Below are 22773 nucleotides of genomic sequence, written 5' to 3' on the forward strand. Positions count from 1 at the left end.
GTGTTACCATGGTGGTGGCCCCCAGCCCAGATTCCCCCCGCATTAACTCCAAGTAATTCCTTTCCTGCTATAGAGTCACCTTACTTTACCAAAGAGTTTAAGCCCATTGAAGTGTTGAAGGAATACGATGTCATGTTGCTGGCCGAGGTGGCAGGCACACCTCCCTTTGAGATCACTTGGTTCAAGGACAACACGACGCTGAGAAGTGGTAGGAAGTATAAAACCTTCATTCAGGACCAGCTGGTGAGCCTGCAGGTCCTCAAGTTTGTCGCCGCGGATGCTGGGGAATACCAGTGCCGGGTGACCAACGAGGTGGGGAGCAGCACCTGCACCGCCCGGGTGACTCTAAGAGGTTAGTGTCGCTTTGAACCGTGCACTGGCTCTCCTGTAGAATGAACTCTTTGTACCGTCAAAAATCCACTTTTGCTCTAAGCTGACACTGATTGAGAATTATTCTCCTATTAGAACCCCCAACCTTTGTCAAGAAGATCGAGAGCACGAGCTCCCTTCGGGGAGGCACCGCTGCCTTCCAGGCCACCCTGAAGGGCTCTTTGCCAATCACCGTGACTTGGTTAAAGGACAATGATGAAGTCACTGAGGACGATAATATAAGAATGACCTTTGAGAACAATGTGGCTAGTCTGTACCTCAGTGGCATCGAAGTCAAGCACGATGGGAAATATGTCTGTCAGGCCAAAAACGATGCAGGAATACAAAGATGTTCTGCACTGCTCTCAGTGAAAGGTCAGTGCAGAAGGTTTGCTATGGGTTTTAGGAAATAAGGCCGATGTGAGCCTTTCAGTGGAGCCACTCACGATCCACACCTGTCCCTTTGTTTTCTACAGAACCTGCAACGATCACCGAGGAGGCTGTGTCTATAGATGTTACCCAAGGGGACCCAGCCACTTTGCAGGTTAAATTTTCAGGGACTAAGGAGCTTACAGCCAGATGGTTTAAAGATGGCCAAGAACTGACCCTAGGCCAAAAATACAAAATCAGCGTCACTGACACGGTCTCTATACTGAAGATTATTTCTACAGAAAAGAGAGATAGTGGAGAATATACTTTTGAGGTCCAAAATGATGTTGGGAGAAGCAGCTGCAAGGCTAGCATTAATGTATTAGGTCAGTATCGAAACTGAACATGTCCTTGCTCCTCATCTCCTACAGTTTTACAGAAAACACAAATTGCTGCGTTGACCTAACTTTTTTTTTCCTTTGGTTTCTTGCTTTTTCATTGCATAGATCTTATCATACCTCCCTCATTCACCAAAAAGCTGAAGAAGATGAATAGCATTAAAGGGTCTTTTATTGACTTAGAATGTATAGTGGCTGGCTCACATCCCATCAGCATCCAGTGGTTCAAAGATGACCAAGAAATAACAGCTAGTGAGAAATACAAATTCTCTTTTCATGATAACACTGCCTTCTTGGAAATCAGTCAGCTGGAAGGTACAGACAGTGGGACGTACACTTGTTCGGCTACCAACAAGGCAGGTCACAACCAGTGCAGTGGCCATCTCACGGTCAAAGGTTGGCATTTCTTATCTCCCTTTACCAAGGATGGGTCTGCTGTCTCGTTTCTTAATTCTCACCCTATTGCCCCATTCCCAAGTAAACCTTCCTTTCTCCTTTTGCTTCTTTGTCTTTCATCCCAGAACCCCCTTACTTCGTGGAAAAGCCACAGTCCCAAGACATCAGTCCCAACACAAGGGTTCAGCTCAAGGCTCTTGTGGGTGGCTCTGCACCCATGACCATAAAGTGGTTTAAAGATAACAAAGAGTTGCACTCAGGAGCAGCGCGCTCCATTTGGAAGGATGACACCTCCACCATCCTAGAGCTCTTTTCAGCCAAAGCTGCCGATTCTGGGACCTACATTTGCCAACTAAGCAATGATGTTGGCACTGCAACCAGTAAAGCCACGCTCTTTGTAAAAGGTCTGGTCTCTACATACATCTCTCTTGCTTGCTTGTCTGCATTTTCTTGGGGAGAGGGGAGAGGCTGAAGAAAGTGATTCCAGCCTTTGTTTTAATAAACGTTCATGTGACACTTTCTTCCCCGTCTTTAGAACCTCCTCAATTCATTAAGAAGCCCAGCCCTGTATTAGTGCTGAGAAATGGACAGTCGACAACATTTGAATGCCAAATAACGGGCACTCCTGAAATCAGAGTTTCTTGGTATCTGGACGGAAACGAAATAACAGCCGTTCAGAAACATGGCATTTCCTTCATTGACGGTTTAGCCACTTTCCAAATCTCTGGTGCCAGGGTAGAAAACAGCGGGACTTACGTCTGTGAGGCCCGTAATGACGCGGGCACAGCGAGCTGCAGCATTGAATTAAAAGTGAAAGGTGCGTTCCTGGGTCCGTTTTCCCCTTTGGCTGTGCTGCTGGCCAGGCTCCCTGTCTTCCCTCGAGTAAGCTCGTCTCTGTCTTCCTTTTGAATCTTTAGAACCTCCCACCTTTATCAGGGAGCTGAGGCCTGTGGAGGTCGTGAAAGATAGTGACGTGCAGCTGGAGTGTGAAGTGACGGGGACACCCCCATTTGAGGTCACTTGGCTGAAGAATAACAGGGAAATCCGGAGCAGCAAAAAATATACCCTCACTGACAGAGTATCGGTGTTCAACCTCCACATAACCAGGTGTGACCCATCAGACACTGGTGAATACCAGTGCATTGTATCCAACGAAGGTGGCAGCTGCGCCAGCATGACACGAGTCTCCCTGAAAGGTCAGTGGTACACCCACAAAGCAGGCTACCATGAAAAATTCGATAATGCTCTTTCATTTTCTGATCATGAGGAGAAGCTCAACTCTGCCTCTTCTTTTCCCCACTATGTCACTGCATCACAGAACCCCCGTCATTCATTAAGAAGATAGAAAACGTCACTACTGTTTTGAAGAGCTCTGCCACCTTTCAAAGTACAGTGGCGGGCTCTCCTCCCATTTCTATAACCTGGCTCAAGGATGATCACATTCTTGATGAAGATGATAATGCTCATATTTCATTTGTGAACAACGTGGCCACGCTTCAGATCAGAGCTGTGGACAACGGACACAGCGGGAGATACACGTGTCAAGCCAAGAACGAGTCAGGCGTTGAGAGGTGTTACGCGTTCCTTTTAGTACAAGGTCTGTGAGCTGTTGTCTTGAGGACTTAGTTGGTGGGGACAGTTACATAAGCACCCTTTATTTCTAGTGGAATTAGCAATGCAATTAATTTGCACTTTGATTCTTACTGCAGAGCCTGCTCAAATTCTAGAGAAAGCTAAGTCTGTGGATGTCACTGAGAAAGACCCAGTGACTCTGGAGTGCGTGGTGGCCGGGACACCAGAACTCAAAGTGAAATGGCTGAAGGATGGAAAACAAATTGTGCCTAGTAGATATTTTTCGATGAGTTTTGAAAATAACGTGGCCAGTTTTAGGATTCAGTCAGTCATGAAGCAGGACAGTGGTCAGTACACGTTCAAGGTGGAAAACGACTTTGGAAGCAGTAGCTGCGACGCCGACATTAGAGTGCTAGGTGTGTACTTGGGCCCTAGTCCGCTTCCCTTATCTCTGTTACCTCTATCCCTTGTAAATAAGTAGCAACATATTAACGGATGTGTTTTGCTGTTTGCATTGGATAGATCAAGACATCCCTCCATCTTTCACCAAAAAATTAACCAAAATGGATAAAGTTCTGGGCTCTTCTATTCGTATGGAGTGCAAGGTTTCTGGCTCCCTTCCTATTAGTGCTCAGTGGTTTAAGGACGGAAAAGAAATATCTACAAGTGCAAAATACAGACCCGTCTGTCACGAGAACACAGTGTCACTGGAAGTTAATAACCTGGAATTAGAAGATACTGCCAATTACACCTGCAAGGTCTCCAACGTAGCAGGGGATGATGCCTGCAGTGGCATCTTAACTGTTAAAGGTTAGAACATCTTTTCCTTCTCTTGATTCTTCTTTGTGATTGCTTTTTAAATGTGGCATTCTTCCCTTGTATTCTTGGGACCATAAAGTATCGGTAATTCTGTTTCCGTAGGTCCGTATTTATTGCGTTCAAGAAATACACAGTCATTGCCTCTTTTAGAAATGTCTGCTTACATGTCTGTAGGAGTGTCAAAACAGTTTAACTACGAGGAATCTAATTAAGCATATTTCTCTTAACGTCTATAGAACCACCAAGCTTCCTGGTGAAACCTGAGCGTCAGCAAGCCATACCAGATTCTACAGTAGAATTTAAAGCAGTACTGAAAGGAACACCACCCTTTAAAATTAAGTGGTTTAAAGATGATGTGGAACTTGCCTCTGGACCTAAATGTTTCATTGGCTTGGAAGGGTCAACTAGCTTCTTAAATCTCTATTCAGTGGATGCTTCCAAGACGGGACAATATACTTGCCAAGTTACCAATGACGTTGGTAGCGACTCTTGTACCACAATGTTGCTTGTGACAGGTGTGCACGTTTGATTGTTTCATGTTTCTGTCTGGCCTATGGCTCCCTACTGTCCAGTGCATCTCCCCAACCTAGAAAGTTCACTTCTCTCTAACAGTCTACTGTATTTGCCAGGCATTGTTCATCTTTTCCTCTTTCCTGCATACCACCTGATTTAGCGTTTGTCATTTATATCTGTTCCCTCATAATCTCCTCTTTTTTCACTCTCTAGAACCACCAAAGTTTGTAAAGAAATTAGAAGCAACCAAAATAGTGAAAGCAGGGGATTCCGCACGACTGGAATGCAAGATAACTGGATCCCCAGAAATCAGAGTTGTGTGGTACAGAAATGAACACGAACTCCAAGCCAGTGACAAATACAGAATGACTTTCATTGACTCAGTGGCCGTCATACAGATGAACAGTCTGGGCACTGAGGACAGTGGGGATTTCATTTGTGAGGCTCAGAATCCTGCTGGCAGCACAAGCTGCAGTACCAAGGTTATCGTGAAAGGTAGAAATCTCTTTCTTCTGTTCCTCATTACCTGAAACCCACCTTCTTCTCCCCTGGGGTATCAAAGGTCTTTATTCTTTTATTGTCATTTTAGGCTCCGTTTGAGATCATAGAATATTTCCCCAAACTAGTATTATTTCCCTTTTTGGTTCTTTCTTAAGATTTGCTTACATGTAGCCAGTCATTCTGGGATATTTTTCTTGTTACTCCAGTGTCTTCATTCTGTTCATCTCGACACACTGGCCAAGCAGTTAAATTTAATGTTTCATAAACATACCAAAAAAAAAAAGGGGGGGAAAGGAAAAGTAGGCATTTTAAAATCTATTTTTGTCTTTGATCATCTTACGAATGTATCATCATCCTCACTATAATCTTTAGCATTAATAACAAAGAAAGAATATTTACTGCATGTATATAAGATGTAAGCAATCCAGGTTTTAACCTTACATTTAAAACAGGACAATTATAGGCGTGCCTGGGAAGCTCAGTCAGTTAAGTGTCCAACTCTTGATTTCAGGTATTAATCTCAGAGTTTTGAGTACAAGCCCCACGTTAGGCTCCACTCTGGGTGTGGAGCCTACTTAAAAATACATACATACCTACATTTTAAAAACACAGGAAGATTATATATTCTTTTCCTCTCTCAAGAATTGGTTCCTATTTTTTAAAAAAATTATATTGCTATATCTTGGTGCGATTAATACCAGTATTTTCTGTGGCCATTTTTCAGTATTTGCTACCCAAAGTCCAAGTTTGTCATGGTGTGAAGCAATTATTTCAATAACATTTGTTGACGTGGAAGACGTAGGTCACGGGTGTCATAATGGCTTCCACGTATCTCGGTTATAAATCCTTTACAAAACATTTTGTCTCTGAAGTCTAGATTCTAAACCTCATGCAAATCATCTTCATTAAATGTACTTGGGTTTGATTTTTGTTTACAATTTTTGCATCAGTCCTTATCATCCAAGATAAATTCGTATGGTCAGGTAGATAGAAGATTGAATTCCTCAGTAAGGACACCTAGTGTTCTTGTCTGGGCTCTTTGCCAAGGAAGCAGAGTGATTTTGTAAAAACTAATGGCTTCTCCAAAGCAGTTATTCCTCTACACTAAAGTGATAGTTCTGGACGTCATTTCCCCATTATAGTATCTTGACTCTTTTTTCCAACTTAAAAACAGGGAAATAAAAGCATTGCGTGAAATGAAATAGCCCAATTCATTAGAAATTCTTGTTTTTACAGAACCACCTGTTTTTAGCAGCTTCCCTCCGGTAGTAGAAACCCTTAAAAATACTGAAGTTAGTCTTGAGTGTGAACTTTCGGGAACACCACCGTTTGAGGTGATCTGGTACAAAGACAAGCGGCAGCTCCGAAGTAGTAAGAAATACAAGATTGCATCCAAAAATTTCCATGCAAGTATTCACATTCTCAATGTTGAAGCTTCAGACATTGGTGAATACTACTGCAAGGCACAGAATGAAGTCGGAAGTGATACTTGCATTTGTACCGTAAAATTAAAAGGTAAGCATATTTCCTGCATATGGCAGAAATGGCAGGAATGTGCAAAACTTTTTTTTTTATCTCTGTCTTCCATTATCTGGACAACATTTTCAACAATCTCCACCCATCTTTCCTTGTTCAGAACCACCAAGATTTGTCTCCAAACTGAACAGTCTCACCGTCGTAGCTGGCGAGCCCGCTGAGTTACAAGCATCCATAGAAGGAGCCCAGCCTATTTCTGTCCAGTGGCTTAAAGAGAAAGAAGTGATCAGAGAAAGTGAAAACATCAGAATTACATTCGTAGACAATGTTGCAACTCTGCAGTTTGCAAAAGCAGAACCAGCTAATGCTGGGAAGTATATCTGTCAAATCAAGAATGATGGTGGAATGAGGGAGAACATGGCCACATTGACTGTGTTAGGTTGGTACAATATAGTACAATGGTCCCCTGTTAGAAGGTGATGCCAAACACTGAGATGAGTCACTGGTAGACTCTCCTGTTCTGAATTTCTTCTAGAAGGATATTAATCCTTACCTGTTTGAAAGGTTTAGGAGAGGGGTGTCTGGGTGGCTCAGTCAGTTAAGTGTCTGCCTTCGGCTCAGGTCATGATCCCAGGGTCCTGGGATTGAGCCCCCAGTTGTGCTCCCTGCTCAGTGGGGAACCTGCTTCTCCCTCTCCCTCTGCCCATCTCCTGTTCCACCTCTCACTCTCTCTCTCTCTCTCAAATATATACATACATATATACATACATACATACATAAAACCTTTAAGAATGAAATGAAAGAAAGAAAAAAAAGCTTTAGGAGAAAGGACCTATTCGATCTTTTTTTCCCCCCTAATTGATCTTTCAAACTCTTTCCTGTTTGTGATCCTAACAAAACTTAACCATTTGTTTCAATGTTTACTTACTGCTTTTCTTGATGGATTAGCCAATATAATCATGACTCACTTTTGTTTAAGCATGAAAACTGCTGGAAGCCAGCGTAGGCAACAAGGAAATTCTGTTTCCAAAATACAGCAAGAACTCCCAAGATCAAAGTTAAATAGGAAAGACTTGCACTTGCATCTTTGGACATTTTAACTTAGCAGCTATTTGGATAATATCTTTGAAAACTACTAGCTTTAGCACCTTAAAATAAAGCAAAAATATCAAGTAATTCATAGTAACATGAATCCTTTGCATTAGGGTCAAGTGCAAATCAGTACACACTGTCTAATATACATTGAATTCTTTTGGAAGTCAACTGGTGCAGAAAAATATTTCTTAATATTAACCCCAAATTTCACGATAACATGTAATTGTGGAATCATTTCTCTCTAGGGAGAGAGCCCTAATACAACCACACCATGGGAAGAAACAGTCTCAGGGAATTTGAGAGTAGAGGCATGGTAAAGGTAACAGACTGACAGATGGCTCTCATGCTTTATTTCAGAGCCTGCAGTCATTGTTGAAAAGGCAGGATCGATGACAGTAACTGTGGGAGAAACGTGCACTCTGGAGTGTAAGGTGGCTGGCACTCCTGAACTCTCAGTAGAATGGTACAAGGACGGAAAACTGTTGACCAGCAGCCAAAAACACAAATTTAGCTTCTACAACAAAATCTCTTCCTTAAAGATACTCTCTGTTGAAAGCCAAGACGCAGGCACATACACCTTCCAGGTTCAAAACAACGTGGGAAAAAGCAGCTGCACGGCTGTGGTTGATGTTTCAGGTCAGTTCGGCTCCATCCCTCCATCCCCATGGCTTTATGCAAGTGTCTTTATCGGCTTCAGTCTCTCAGGGCTCTTCTTCTCTTTCAAATCATGGTGATCTCTTGCCTTTCCTCACACAGACCGAATGGTCCCTCCCTCTTTCACGCGGAGACTGAGAGATACTGTTGGGGTGCTGGGTACTTCTTGCATCTTGGAGTGCAAAGTAGCTGGGTCATCACCCATCTCTGTTGCCTGGTTTCATGAGAAAACGAAGATTGTCAGCGGAGCAAAGTACCAAACCACATTTTCAGATAACGTCTGCATGTTGCAGCTGAATTCCCTGGACTCCTCGGACATGGGCAATTACACATGCGTGGCTGCTAACACCGCTGGCTCTGATGAATGTCGGGCAGCCTTGGCTGTGCAAGGTCGGTGTTCCCTACGTAAACCGTTTCTTACAGATTCTCCTTTGGGTGCTCATCCAGGCACCCATTTGACACCCATTCAAAAGGGCTCTTCATTTTTGATTCAAAGTTGCAACTCAATGAGAAGCTCACAGGCTCTGTTCCATGTCCTCCATGTCTCTGTAGAACCACCCTCTTTCGTGAAGGAACCTGAACCTCTGGAAACACTACCAGGCAAAAATGTCACCTTCACGAGCGTTATCCGAGGGACCCCTCCCTTCAAGGTCGGCTGGTTCAGAGGTGCCAGAGAACTCGTGAGAGGAGACCGGTGCAACATCTATTTTGAAGACACTGTGGCAGAACTGGAATTATTCAACGTTGACGTCTCTCAGAGTGGGGAATACACCTGTGTGGTGTCTAACAGTGCAGGCCAAACGTCCTGCACGACGCATCTCTTTGTGAAAGGTCTGCTCCGTTGCACTTGCCCTTCCTATTTTCTCTACACGGGCATCTTTGCACTCTTCCTGTGATTAATTGCTGTGCTTTCTCACTCACCAGAACCGGCTACCTTCGTGAAGAAATTAAGCGATCACTCTGTGGAACCAGGGAAGTCCATAATTCTGGAGGGCACCTACACTGGGACGCTTCCGATTTCAGTGACCTGGAAGAAGGACGGTTTTAACATAACTCCATCTGAGAGATGCAGCATTGTCACAACAGAGAAAACCTGCATCCTAGAAATTCTGAATGGCACAAAAAGGGATGCAGGACAGTACTCCTGCGAAATTGAAAATGAGGCAGGGAGGGATGTTTGCCAAGCTCTGGTATCTACATTAGGTGTGTTGTCTTACTATTCCCTCGTCAATGATTGGCATTTATGTGGCACAAAGCATGCTTTGTTTGGTGTTCTTCAATTCCAGTTGCTGACTGTGATCCTTTCTTCTTTAGAACCGCCGTATTTTGTTACGGAACTAGAACCTCTGGAGGCATCTGTTGGAGATTCAGTTTCTTTACAATGCCAGGTGGCTGGGACGCCAGAAATTACAGTATCTTGGTACAAAGGAGACACTAAGTTACGACCAACTCCTGAATACAGGACCTATTTTACCAACAATGTGGCCACACTGGTTTTTAATAAAGTGAATATTAATGACAGTGGAGAGTACACATGTAAAGCAGAGAATAGTATAGGAACTGCCTCTTCTAAGACTGTCTTCAGAATTCAAGGTGATGACATGAATTTAGAAATTAAGAAATTTTTTCATCTTAATTCTTTTATCTTTATGGAGAAATTTTTATTCAGGCTACTGATGGCTCAAGTGTCGCTTGTTTTCCTACAGAGCGCCAACTCCCACCTTCCTTTGCAAGACAACTGAAAGACATCGAACAGACTGTTGGGTTGCCAGTTACACTCACTTGTCGATTAAATGGCTCTGCACCCATCCAAGTGTGCTGGTATAGAGATGGGGTACTTTTACGAGATGACGAGAATCTGCAGACATCATTTGTAGATAATGTGGCAACCTTAAAAATTTTACAAACTGACTTGAGTCACTCTGGACAGTACTCCTGCTCAGCTTCTAACCCACTTGGAACAGCATCTTCTAGTGCTAGACTGACAGCAAGAGGTTTGTTCCCATGTTAATCTTTCCCTTTGCAAACCAAACCATGACTTCTTATTCATTGCCAGAGTAGAAATGGCCAATGGGAAAAGTAAAACAAAACATACATTGCCTTCTCTTTTCATTTTCCAGAACCTAAGAAATCTCCTTTCTTTGACATCAAGCCTGTATCTATAGATGTCATTGCTGGGGAAAGTGCTGACTTTGAGTGTCATGTTACTGGTGCTCAACCAATGCGAATCACTTGGTCAAAAGATAACAAAGAGATACGTCCTGGAGGAAATTATACTATCACCTGTGTGGGAAATACTCCCCATCTGAGGATTCTTAAAGTAGGCAAAGGAGACTCTGGTCAATATACTTGCCAAGCAACCAATGATGTTGGCAAAGACACGTGCTCAGCTCAACTCAGTGTAAAAGGTATCATTACGTGGCATCTACCAGTATCTGTTCTTTCCCACATCTGTGTCTTCTAAAAGTGCCTTTAGTTTTTAAGTGTTTGGGATAAACTAACTGAGTCATGTGGGAATTCGTATATTAGTATTGAAAACATTAATCAAAATTCCGTTTGTCTCTATATTGTTCTCTAAAGTAGTGTTAACTCTAAGTATGATCCTATCAGATAGTGTTGTCTCGTTGAAATTTGTTAAATATTGTTTCTACTATCCTCGTATTTTTTCTGTTATATGGAGTTCTGATTTATCATTACTAAATTTTGATCAAATACCTCTGTAATACATTAACTTATATGTTTTAGCTTACAAAAATAAACTTAACAATTAAATTCTCTATTCAAAGCTTATTTAATAGAAAACATAACATTTACCATAAAATTACCAGGAAGTATATTCTTAATAAACCAGTTTAAATATATATTTATGGGATCTTCAACTACCAACACAAGCTGTTTTTTTCCTTTGATTTACTAGAACCTCCCAAGTTTGTTAAGAAACTAGAAGCTTCAAAAGTTGCAAAGCAGGGAGAATCCATCCAACTGGAGTGCAGAATAAGTGGTTCCCCAGAAATCAAAGTTGTATGGTTCCGAAATGACAGTGAACTTCACGAAAGTTGGAAGTACAATATGTCATTTGTTAATTCTGTGGCACTGCTTACCATCAATGAAGGCAGCGCTGAGGACAGCGGGGACTATATCTGTGAAGCTCATAATGGTGTTGGTGAGGCCAGCTGCAGCACTGCCCTGACCGTGAAAGGTTAGACACACTAAGCTTCTTCCTTTCTTCTCTGATCGGATTCTTTCTCAGTGATCTCATGAGCTCCAAAATAAAAAGGTTCACTATGGGGATTTGCTTGCAATTCTTAAACTAGTTTTTGTGGATTGTTATTTCTTGTGTTAGCATACCGTCCTGTGGTCACACCAATCATTCTTAATGATTCTGGATTCTAGAATATTATTTCTCCTTTTTAGTAAGCAGATGTTCTCATCATTCATCTTCTTTTTTTTTCTGGTAGCACCTCCTGTTTTCACCCAGAAGCCTTCTCCAATAGGAGCTCTTAAAGGTTCTGATGTTATCTTACAATGTGAAATTTCGGGAACCCCCCCATTTGATGTGGTGTGGGTTAAAGATCGAAAGCAAGTTCGGAGCAGCAAGAAATTTAAAATCACTTCAAAAAATTTTGATACAAGTCTTCACATCCTTAATCTGGAAGCCTCTGATGTAGGAGAATATCACTGCAAAGCTACTAATGAGGTGGGAAGCGACACGTGTGTTTGCACTGTCAAGTTCAAAGGTTTGTATACGTGGGCACAAAAATATGTCTCTTCCTTTCATCTTTTCTTGCTTAACTAATAACTTATGTGGCTGTGATTCTTCTTCTCTCTAACCACAAATTTCTTTCATTAGAACCCCCACGATTTGTGAAAAAGCTAATCGACACCTCAACCCTTATTGGGGATGCTGTTGAGTTACGGGCAGTAGTGGAAGGCTTCCAGCCCATTTCTGTTGTCTGGCTGAAAGATAAAGGTGATGTCATCAGAGAGAGTGAAAACACCAAGATTTCATTCATCGATAATGTTGCCACCCTCCAACTTGGGAGTCCCGAAGCATCTGATTCTGGAAAATACGTGTGCCAGATCAAAAATGATGCTGGGATGAGAGAATGTTCAGCAGTCTTGACTGTAGTAGGTTAGTAACAAAGTACAACCTGAGAAAAAAATCAAATTGATTGGCCCATGGTCATCATCTGCAAATATTATTCTTACCCCATTATATATTGATTACACTCTCAGTTTGGAAGGTGACTTTATTTTCAATGCATTATACTTCTTCTTTTAGAACCAGCCAGAATCGTAGAGAAACCAGAACCCATGACTGTTACTACAGGAAATCCTTTTGCATTAGAGTGTGTAGTGGCTGGAACACCAGAACTTTCCATCAAGTGGTTCAAAGATGGGAGAGAGTTATCTGCAGACAGCAGACATCACATTACGTTCATCAACAGAGTGGCTTCAGTTAAAATCCCTTGTGCAGAAATGAGCGACAAGGGGTTATATAGCTTTGAAGTGAAAAACAGTGTTGGTAAAAGCACGTGCTCTGTCTCCGTCCACGTGTCGGGTGAGTGGTATGAGGTCTTTAGGAATCTATCATTTTTCCCTGGGGTGGGGGGTGAGGGAGAAAAAGGAAGTTTCTCTTTTAAACGGAAAACTACCCTTCTCCACACAGATCGAGTCGTGCCTCCTTCCTTCATCCGCAAGCTGAAGGACACGAACGCCATCTCGGGGGCCTCGGCGGTTCTGGAGTGCCGAGTCTCTGGCTCAGCCCCGATTTCAGTTGGCTGGTTTCAGGACGGAAATGAGCTCATTAGTGGCCCTAAATGCCAGTCCAGCTTTTCGGAAAATGTCTGTACATTGAATCTGCGCTTACTGGAGCCCTCGGACACAGGCATATACACGTGTGTGGCTGCCAACGTGGCTGGTTCTGACGAATGCTCGGCCGTGCTGACTGTGCAAGGTCAGTGTGCGATGGGCAGGGCGTGGCCGCCCTCCCGTCTCGGCCACGTGACGTGGCGCCCGCCTCGAGTGGAATTTCTTTATATCTTGTCTTCATCTGCAGTCTTAGCCCCCTTTTCCACAAGGAGCAAAACTCATCTCACCTGGATTTCTTTCTTTCTCTTGATCTCTTCCTCTCCTGGGCTATCCAGAGCCACCCTCTTTTGAGCAAATCCCCGACTCTGTGGAAGTCTTACCTGGAACGAGCCTCATCTTCACCAGTGTCATTAGAGGCACCCCTCCCTTCAAGGTGAAATGGTTTAAGGGCAGCAGGGAGCTGGTGTCAGGGGAGTCATGCACCATCTCTCTGGAAGATTTTGTGACAGAACTGGAGCTGCTGGAGGTGGAGCCCTCACAGAGCGGAGACTACTCTTGCCTCGTGACCAACGATGCAGGCAGCGCCTCCTGTACTGCGCATCTGTTTGTGAAAGGTTTGCTCTGTTCTCCCCATCATGTGTCTCTTAAAATTCCTTTCCAAGTCTTCATTTGAAGATGCAAATTTCACCCTCATGTTTCTTCTGTATAGAACCGGCCACCTTCGTGAAAAGGTTGGCTGACTTCAGCGTGGAGACAGGCAGCCCCGTTGTTCTGGAGGCCACGTTTACTGGCACACCTCCCATCTCCGTGAGCTGGATGAAGAATGAGTTCCCTCTCTCACAGTCTCAGAATTGTAGTATTACCATGACAGAGAAATCGACGATCCTGGAAATTACAGAGAGCACTATAGAGGACTATGCGCAGTACAGTTGTCTGATAGAGAACGAGGCTGGTCAAGACATCTGTGAAGCTCTGGTGTCTGTCTTAGGTGTGTTTAACAAGTTACCTCTTTTTGTTACTCTCTTTTCCTTCTTTTAAAATCTCCTCTTCAAGTTCGCATGATTGATTGGTTATCATCCTTCATACCCTAGAACCACCCTATTTCATTGAACCTCTGCAACATGTAGAAGCAGCCATCGGAGAACCCACGACTTTACAATGTAAAGTGGATGGAACCCCAGAAATTAGAATTTCTTGGTACAAAGAACACACAAAGCTACGATCAGCTCCTGCATATAAAATGCAATTTAAAAATAACATTGCCTCTTTAATAATCAACAAAGTGGACCACAGTGACGTGGGAGAGTATACATGCAAGGCAGAAAACAGCGTGGGGGCCGTTGCTTCCTCCGCCGTGCTTGTTATCAAAGGTGATGATGGTTTCATTCAACAAGTCGTGCCATGTGCTGCTGGCACCATTTTCTTAAAAACATCAAAATTGTAATGGCTTGAAGTATGTCGTGGCTGTTGTCTGTCTTGTAAATAAGGATTATCTGTAACTTCTTTACAGAGCGCAAACTTCCACCTTCCTTTGCAAGAAAACTGAAGGATGTTCATGAGACTCTTGGTTTCCCAGTTGCGTTTGAATGTCGCATCAATGGCTCAGAACCGCTTCAAGTGTCTTGGTACAAGGATGGGGTGCTTTTGAAAGATGATTCTAATTTGCAGACATCTTTTGTTCATAACGTAGCAACCCTCCAGATTTTGCAAACTGACCAGAGCCACGTTGGTCAGTACAATTGTTCAGCTTCTAATCCTCTTGGAAGTGCTTCGTCCAGTGCCAAGCTCATTCTCTCAGGTGAGTATCTCATCACATTACCCTCTTCGTTATGAAAGCTTCACTGACGTGAGCCACCGTAAGACTGGTGCCACTTAGTTTCTGCTCCATGGCTGGGAGCATGAAAACTGAAGTCACCATGTTGGTCTTCATCCTTTTCAGAGCATGAAGTGCCTCCTTTCTTTGATCTAAAGCCTGTATCGGTAGATCTTGCTCTTGGAGAAAGTGGTTCTTTTAAATGTCATGTAACTGGAACTGCACCCATCAAAATCACTTGGGCCAAAGATAACCGAGAAATTCGCCCTGGAGGCAACTACAAGATGACTTTGGTTGAAAATACTGCCACTCTGACAGTTCTCAAAGTAAGCAAAGGTGATGCCGGGCAGTACACCTGCTACGCGAGCAACGTTGCTGGAAAAGACTCTTGTTCTGCTCACCTGGGTGTACAAGGTACATGTTCCAGTCAAGTAGCAACATCTCTTTTACATTTTCAGTATCTTGAAATAAAGGAGGAATGGTGTGCTTGAAAGTTATGTTTAAGACATTGGTCTAGTAATTAGATCGAATGGATCTAGGACCTTCCAAATGGGGCCAAGCTTTAACATTTTTTATTAAAAAAATACGAAACTGATGAAACATGGACTGAACGTCCATTTTCAAAGGCTAAAGGTAGAGACTAGGGAAATAGCAAAAAAAAGTTTTTACGGAATTGCAAGAAAATCTAAATTTGAAAGAAATCAGCTTAAGACAAAAAAGGAAGTGATCTCAAATGCCTTATTTTGCACACTAGTTTGTAAATTAGTGGATTTTGTCACTCTAGAGGATAGCAGATCCCAAACAAGCCTTTCAGGAAGAGTCAGCTTGTGCTCACCTCTCTTCCTTCACTAGCCCCCACTGAAATAGTATAGGAAGCCAGAAGACTGGGACAACATCGATACCCAACCTGGTGGAAGGCAGCCATTATCTTTCTGTAGCAACTTCATGACTGCCGTTGTCGGAAATTAAGTCCTTGACTCAGTGAGCTACTGATCTAACCCATTAGAGAATTTTTGAGGGTGTTTGTGGTGATGGTTTATAGATATCTTGAAATTAAAATAGAATTTTATTTAGCAGCCCATTTACTCTATGACATACTCTTGATCATTTTCATTTCTCTGAGCTTGAATTTTTTGCTTCAGTCGTAAAGAAAGCCTTGCTCTCCCCAACTGCAAAGGGAAATTATGAGGGTCAAAGAAATAGCTATGTAAGGTCTATAAGAGAAATAGGCATAAATATTAAGGTATCTCACCCAGTTTTGTTATTCTGATTCTTCATGGTACACATCTGGTATCTTTGCAGCCAGAGTAGATCCATCTCCCCTGGCTCACATACAGGAGACTAGTCAAACCCTCTTATTCCTTGTGAACTTCAGAGTGCTTCCAACAACAGATAGAGCCCCCAGCCTCTGACCTTGCTCTAAAGATCTGATTCTTTTGCTGGGAGGAGAATCACACCATAGGGATTAATGTATTTTCCTCCTTCTGTTTGCAATAATATTTGACGCGGGTGCTTACGGAAATACACGCACTTTATTTTAAGAAATTTCTACTTAGATTCAACTTAACCATTCTTAAGGACTAATTATGAACTATTCTTCCTTGAACTGCATCACATAAATATGTTTTCCAGAGTTTTAAGACCTCTCCAACAGAAGGATTCCTTTTCTCACATCATCTGGAGTTATATGTGCCTTTTCCATCCCTTACATTGTTATTTTCCTTCTTGGTCCCATAGAACCACCCAGGTTCATTAAGAAGCTAGAACCTTCAAGAATTGTGAAACAGGATGACTACACAAGATATGAATGTAAAATAGGAGGGTCTCCGGAGATCAAAGTTCTATGGTACAAAGACGAGACTGAAATTCAAGAGAGCAGTAAATTCAGAATGTCATTCCTCGACTCGGTAGCAGTGTTGGAAATGCACAACCTCAGTGTTGAGGACAGCGGGGACTATACGTGTGAGGCCCGCAATGCAGCAGGCAGTGCAAGCAGCAGCACCTCCTTAAAAGTTAAAGGTCAGTTCTTACTCTTCCTTCATGTTTCTCACAGTCGACGCCTCTCTAGCTGTCTTCTCAGGTCCCTGTTTGACTCTCCAGCAATGTCTTCAAATTTTTGAAGGTTAGGATCAAAAATTGAAAGTGATGTTTTCTGTCTCTGTTGGAATGGAAAGCTGATTCTTACTTGAAACTCCATATTTACAGAATACATCCTGATTTTCCGGCTGTTTCTAACTCAATTACCTTCCAATTGTAGAACCACCCATTTTCCGCAAAAAGCCTCATCCCGTTGAGACGCTCAAAGGAGCTGATGTCCATCTTGAATGTGAGCTTCAGGGTACTCCCCCATTTCAAGTTTCTTGGCATAAAGATAAGAGAGAACTTAGAAGTGGCAAGAAGTACAAGATCATGTCTGAGAACTACCTGACGAGTATTCACATCCTAAATGTCGATGCCGCCGACATGGGGGAGTACCAGTGCAAAGCCACCAATGATGTGGGGAGTGACACTTGTGTCAGTTCTATCACTCTGAAAGGTTAGAACAGCCTCAGTCTTTTCTGTCTGCCATTTCCCTTCTAATTTCCTTCCCTCTAATTTTAATGCTCTGTTTGCTTCCTAGTGACTGTCCAGTCCTTTATCACCAGCTGTGTCTTCTACTTTCCCTTTTTTCTCTTCCAAATCCTTTGATGTTTAGTGTGCATCTCACATCCAAATCCTACCAAAGATCATTTGAGATGGTTTTTCCAATGGGTTTCATTGAACTCAGAAAGCTTGGAAAGGACAAGACATTCAACTCTTTTGGCTTAATATAAACTCTAACATGTCCCTCCTCCCACTCACCAAAAATAACCTCTTATTTAAGAAATGGAAACAATGTATTGTCACTAGTGGAATTCCTAGCATTGCATGACTTGAGGGAGGTCCTATTAGCCCCACACGTTTTAAATGATTTGTCTCTTTTTTTGTCAGCACCACCAAGATTTGTGAAGAAGCTCAGTGATGTTTCTACCATCGTTGGTGAAGAAGTTCAGCTGCAGGCTACTATTGAAGGCGCCGAGCCAATATCAGTGGTGTGGTTCAAAGATAAAGGGGAGATTGTTAGAGAAAGTGACAACATATGGGTTTCTTATTCAGAAAACATTGCAACCCTACAGTTTGCAAGAGCAGAAACAGCCAATGCTGGGAAGTACACCTGTCAGATCAAAAATGATGCCGGAATGCAAGAGTGCTTTGCCACGCTATCTGTTCTCGGTTAGTACAAGTAGAATGGAATGTTACCATGAACAAGAAGCACACACTTACTAGTATCTGCCTTGTCTTTTCTTTTATTTTATTTTTTCTTTTCTTTTTTCTTTCCTTTTCTTTTCTTTTTTCTTTTTGGTGTTCCAAGATTCATTGTTTATGCACCACACCCAGTGCTCCATGCAATACGTGCCCTCCTTAATACCCACCACCAGGCTCACCCATCCCCCCACCCCCTTCTAGCATCTGTGTTTTCTCTAGCTTTTCAGTTTGAATGTAAGTGTTGAAGGTAATTTATATCTCGTTCCAGAACCTGCAGCGATTGTGGAAAAGCCGGAGTCCATAAGGGTCACCACAGGGGACACCTGTACCTTGGAGTGCACAGTCACGGGCACACCCGAACTCAGTACCAGATGGTTTAAGGATGGAAAAGAACTGACAAGTGACAGCAAATACAAAATAAGCTTCTTCAACAAAGTGTCTGGCCTTAAGATTATCAATGTGGCACCTAGTGACAGTGGCGTATACAGTTTCGAGGTGCAAAACCCCGTTGGCAAAGACAGCTGTACAGCCTCAATTCAAGTTTCAGGTTGGTCGGTGGGGCTTTTATCTCATTGTTATCAAAACGTAGTTCCTGATTTACATATATGTGTGTGGGATGCTCTGTCTTCTACAGCGGGACATGAGTAAGTTAGATCCCTTTCTGGGGGGGGGGGACATTTCCACAATTCAGAGTGGTAGGAGTAAAACTGAACCCCTGGACAAGGATCAGGTGGTCTTTAACCCTCACTTATACTGGGATAATTTACCGTATAATGATTCACAGTGATGAGAGACCCAAAGCCCTCTCCTGTCAGCTAGCACATCTTGCCCATTGATCTCAAGGCTTTCAGCTGTGTGAACCCAGAGGGAATTCTTTTTTTTTTTTTTAAAGATTTTATTTATTTGACAGAGAGAGATCACAAGTAGGCAGAGAAGCAGGCAGAGAGAGAGAGGGGGAAGCAGGCACCCTGCCGAGCAGAGAGCCCGATGCGGGGCTCGATCCCAGGACCTTGGGATCATGACCTGAGCCGAAGGCAGACGCTTAACTGACTGTGCCACCCAGGTGCCCCCAGAGGGAATTCTTTGATACCTTTGTAAGAAAGCCCAGTGGATATAGGGGTATTCCATCAAAAAGACAGTAATTCTCTTCTCAAATCATTTTATAACTGATGTTCCTTGTTTGTTTGATTTTTATCCCATTCAGACCGAGTTGTTCCTCCTTCATTCACGAGAAAATTGAAAGAGACGAAGGGTCTGTCTGGCTCCTCAGTCGTCATGGAGTGCAAAGTCTATGGGTCACCGCCCATCTCTGTCTCCTGGTTCCATGAAGGAAACGAGATCAGCAGTGGAAGGAAATACCAGACCACCCTGACAGACAACACTTGTGCTTTAACTGTGAACATGCTAGAAGAATCAGATGCTGGTGACTACACGTGTGTAGCTACTAATGTGGCCGGTTCTGATGAATGCCGTGCTCCTTTGACCGTGAAAGGTCAGTTCAAACAACAGGAAAATGGAACTGCATTTCATAACATACTAAGCATGATTATCATCAAAATTCAAAAATATTAAATTGCTCTTGGTATGTGATTTTTTGTTTAGAGCCACCATCCTTTGTTCAGAAACCCGAGGCCATGGACGTGTTAACCGGAGCCAATGTCACTTTCACAAGCATTGTAAAAGGAACACCTCCTTTCAGCGTCAGCTGGTTCAAGGGTAGCAGTGAACTCATACCAGGGGACAGGTGTAACATATCTCTGGAGGATTCTGTGGCGGAGCTGGAGTTGTTTGACGTAGAGACAACACAAAGTGGAGAATATACCTGCATAGTCAGTAATGAGGCTGGCAGAGTTTCTTGCACGACGCATCTCTACGTAAAAGGTTTGTTTGATGGCTAGTCCGCATTTTTACACCCGACGTACGTGAAGGAACAGCTGTGTTTCCGTCCAAATGTATGTGTGTTTGATTTCATATTTTCCCATTTGCTTATGACAGCTGCAGCCAAATTTGTGAAGAGACTCAACGACTACAGCATAGAGAAAGGGAAACCCTTAATTCTAGAGGGCACGTACACTGGAACGCCTCCCATTTCAGTCACGTGGAAGAAAAATGGCATAAATATAATGCCTTCTCAGAGGTGTAATATCACCACAACTGAAAAATCTGCAATCCTGGAAATTCCAAGTAGCACCATAGAGGATGCTGGACAATACAACTGCTACATTGAAAATGCTTCTGGAAGAGATTCCTGTTCAGCACAAATACTGATACTAGGTTTGTTGTGACCCCGCCTTCATTGTGCCCTGTATAAAGACTCATTCTGGTGTGTCTCTTCGTGACTAATTCTCTCTCTCTTGCCTGCAGAACCACCATATTTTGTCAAGCAGTTGGAGCCTGTTAAGGTGACTGTTGGAGATTCTGCCTCTTTACAATGTCAGATTGCTGGGACCCCTGAAATTGGGGTGTCTTGGTACAAAGGCGATACAAAATTAAGACCGACTACCACCTGCAAAATGCATTTTAGGAACAACGTCGCTACACTGGTTTTCAACCAGGTTGATGGTAATGACAGTGGAGAGTATATCTGCAGAGCTGAAAACAGTGTGGGAGAGGTTTCTTCATCAACGTTCCTCACGGTTCAAGGTGATTGCAATGTTTTAAGAGTGAATGAATTTGTGTTTCTTTTGAATCAGATTTAAAATATCTGGCGAAGCCCTCATTTTAGGAAAAGCTTGCCCAAGGCAAAATGTTCTGCTTAAGAAATTCCATCTACAGTTAGTGGCTCATCCTTTTCTGAGACTGGGAGAGATAAGAGGGCTACATCTTCAGTTGAAAGGATCATGCAGTCACTTGTCTCTATCATTAAATCTTTCAGAAAAATGCGTAACCGTATTTGTAAAATTTCACTTCATGAGTGTCCCATTAAAATCGCTGCAGGGCAGTCTTTTTTTTAAAAGTGGAAGAATGTGCTATGTGCCTGGAGACCTACCCCAAGCCTCTCTGTTGCTCTTTGAGCTTACATAATTTTGTCCCTAGTGTGCATTAGGGTGACAGCAGAGGGAAAATTTTGCCCCAAAAGTTTATATGTTTTTCTTTGTGTCCACATTAATTCAAGAGCTGTTAGTACCTCCTGATTTTTTTTTTTTTAAGATTTTATTTATTTGACAGAGACACAGAGAGGGAACACAAGCAGGGGGAGTGGGAGAGGGAGAAGCAGGCGTCCTGGTGAGCAGGGAGCCTGATGCAGGGCTCGATCCCAGAAACCAGGGATCAGGGACTTGAGCTGAAGGCAGACGCTTAGTCAGACTGAGCCACCCAGGTGCCCCAGTACCTCCTGGTATTTTTATAGACATCCTATTATCTATACAGCAATCACTGTGAGAAGGATATTCGGCAAATTAAAAATACATATTCAGAAGTACTCATTATTTTAATTCTGCTCCTACAGAGCAAAAACTGCCACCATCGTTTTCCCGGCAATTGCGAGATGTTCAAGAAACCATCGGATTGCCAGTTGTGTTTGAATGTACCATCCATGGATCAGAACCTATCTCGGTGTCTTGGTTTAAAGATGGCAAGCCGTTGAGAGATGGCCCGAATGTACAAACATCGTTTTTGGATAACGTGGCCACTCTCAACATCTTTACAACAGACCGGAGCCTCGCGGGCCAGTATTCTTGCACAGCCACGAATCCCATCGGGTCCGCTTCCTCCAGCGCCAGACTCCTCCTCACAGGTTTGTGGCCGCTTCAGCTTCTCTGTCTCAGTAGTTAAAATTTCTGTCATCAAAATGAAGGAGAAAACGCCACTGGTTCTGTAAAGTGGGATGGCCGCAGAGCCTGAAACCGTGTCCTTCTGCTCTGCTTTTAGAGGGGAAGAACCCGCCCTTCTTTGACATCCCCGTCACCCCTGTGGATGCCGTGGTCGGGGACAGTGCTGACTTCGAGTGCCACGTTACTGGGACGCAACCAATAAAGGTCGCCTGGGCCAAAGACAACAGAGAGATACGAAGTGGCGGAAACTACCAGATCAGTTACCTGGAAAACACAGCCCACCTGACAATTCTGAGAGTAGACAAGGGAGACTCTGGGCAATATACCTGCTATGCTGTGAATGAAGTGGGAAAGGACTCGTGCACGGCTCAACTTAACATAAAAGGTATCTTTTGTTTTGCATAATTGTTTCCTGTTCTTTTCCAAGGGTGCAGTTTCTATCAGGACAGCGAAATTCAGGACAGTTTTCCACAAATGACATAAAAATGATGAAGAAGTAAGTTTTTCTAGAGAACAAGTGATCTTTTTAAATCCATATTTTTAAATATATTGTAAACATTTTATTAACATTGCATAGAATATAAAGTTCTGTCATTACTATGTAGAGCCAAAAATATATAGTATTAATTATAGTTTATATTATACAAACATACATATATACACATACCTGTATATATACATACACACACACACATATATTTCTGACATATCAAATGTATCTTTCCACTACCCACCTCTCATTCCACCTCAATAACCAATGGATACCTACTTTCTTCCAGGAAAATTTAAATATATATTTTTCTAAAATTGTAGATATCCTACATGACCCTAAGACCACCCTCCTCTTTTTCTTTTTTTTACAGCTATGTGGTTCTGTAAATGGTCATAAGTTATTTTTATCATTTATCCCATAAATCACAGGACAGTT

The 22773-nt window shown here is 42.8% G+C and overlaps 1 protein-coding gene across 1 annotated transcript in view; it reads left to right on the plus strand.

Moving 5' to 3' along the window:
- The window catches only part of TTN (titin), a 272495-nt gene that overhangs the window by 75057 nt on the left and 174665 nt on the right, over positions 1–22773 (plus strand). The window contains exons 57-97 of the mRNA XM_080798480.1: positions 74–352; positions 466–744; positions 846–1124; positions 1245–1532; positions 1658–1936; positions 2068–2349; positions 2450–2728; positions 2851–3129; positions 3242–3520; positions 3627–3914; positions 4160–4438; positions 4650–4931; positions 6174–6452; positions 6574–6852; positions 7866–8144; positions 8265–8552; positions 8715–8993; positions 9087–9365; positions 9477–9755; positions 9869–10156; positions 10283–10570; positions 11080–11361; positions 11621–11899; positions 12013–12294; positions 12445–12723; positions 12832–13119; positions 13310–13588; positions 13684–13962; positions 14066–14344; positions 14485–14772; positions 14914–15201; positions 16525–16806; positions 17045–17323; positions 17758–18039; positions 18341–18619; positions 19277–19564; positions 19675–19953; positions 20068–20346; positions 20437–20715; positions 21521–21808; positions 21943–22230. Coding sequence (XP_080654606.1) covers positions 74–352; positions 466–744; positions 846–1124; positions 1245–1532; positions 1658–1936; positions 2068–2349; positions 2450–2728; positions 2851–3129; positions 3242–3520; positions 3627–3914; positions 4160–4438; positions 4650–4931; positions 6174–6452; positions 6574–6852; positions 7866–8144; positions 8265–8552; positions 8715–8993; positions 9087–9365; positions 9477–9755; positions 9869–10156; positions 10283–10570; positions 11080–11361; positions 11621–11899; positions 12013–12294; positions 12445–12723; positions 12832–13119; positions 13310–13588; positions 13684–13962; positions 14066–14344; positions 14485–14772; positions 14914–15201; positions 16525–16806; positions 17045–17323; positions 17758–18039; positions 18341–18619; positions 19277–19564; positions 19675–19953; positions 20068–20346; positions 20437–20715; positions 21521–21808; positions 21943–22230 — 11556 coding nt within the window. The remainder of the gene's footprint in view (positions 1–73; positions 353–465; positions 745–845; positions 1125–1244; positions 1533–1657; positions 1937–2067; positions 2350–2449; positions 2729–2850; positions 3130–3241; positions 3521–3626; positions 3915–4159; positions 4439–4649; positions 4932–6173; positions 6453–6573; positions 6853–7865; positions 8145–8264; positions 8553–8714; positions 8994–9086; positions 9366–9476; positions 9756–9868; positions 10157–10282; positions 10571–11079; positions 11362–11620; positions 11900–12012; positions 12295–12444; positions 12724–12831; positions 13120–13309; positions 13589–13683; positions 13963–14065; positions 14345–14484; positions 14773–14913; positions 15202–16524; positions 16807–17044; positions 17324–17757; positions 18040–18340; positions 18620–19276; positions 19565–19674; positions 19954–20067; positions 20347–20436; positions 20716–21520; positions 21809–21942; positions 22231–22773) is intronic.

The sequence above is a fragment of the Martes martes genome (genome assembly GCF_963455335.1).
Source record: "Martes martes genome assembly, chromosome: 3".
NCBI lineage: Eukaryota > Metazoa > Chordata > Mammalia > Carnivora > Mustelidae > Martes > Martes martes.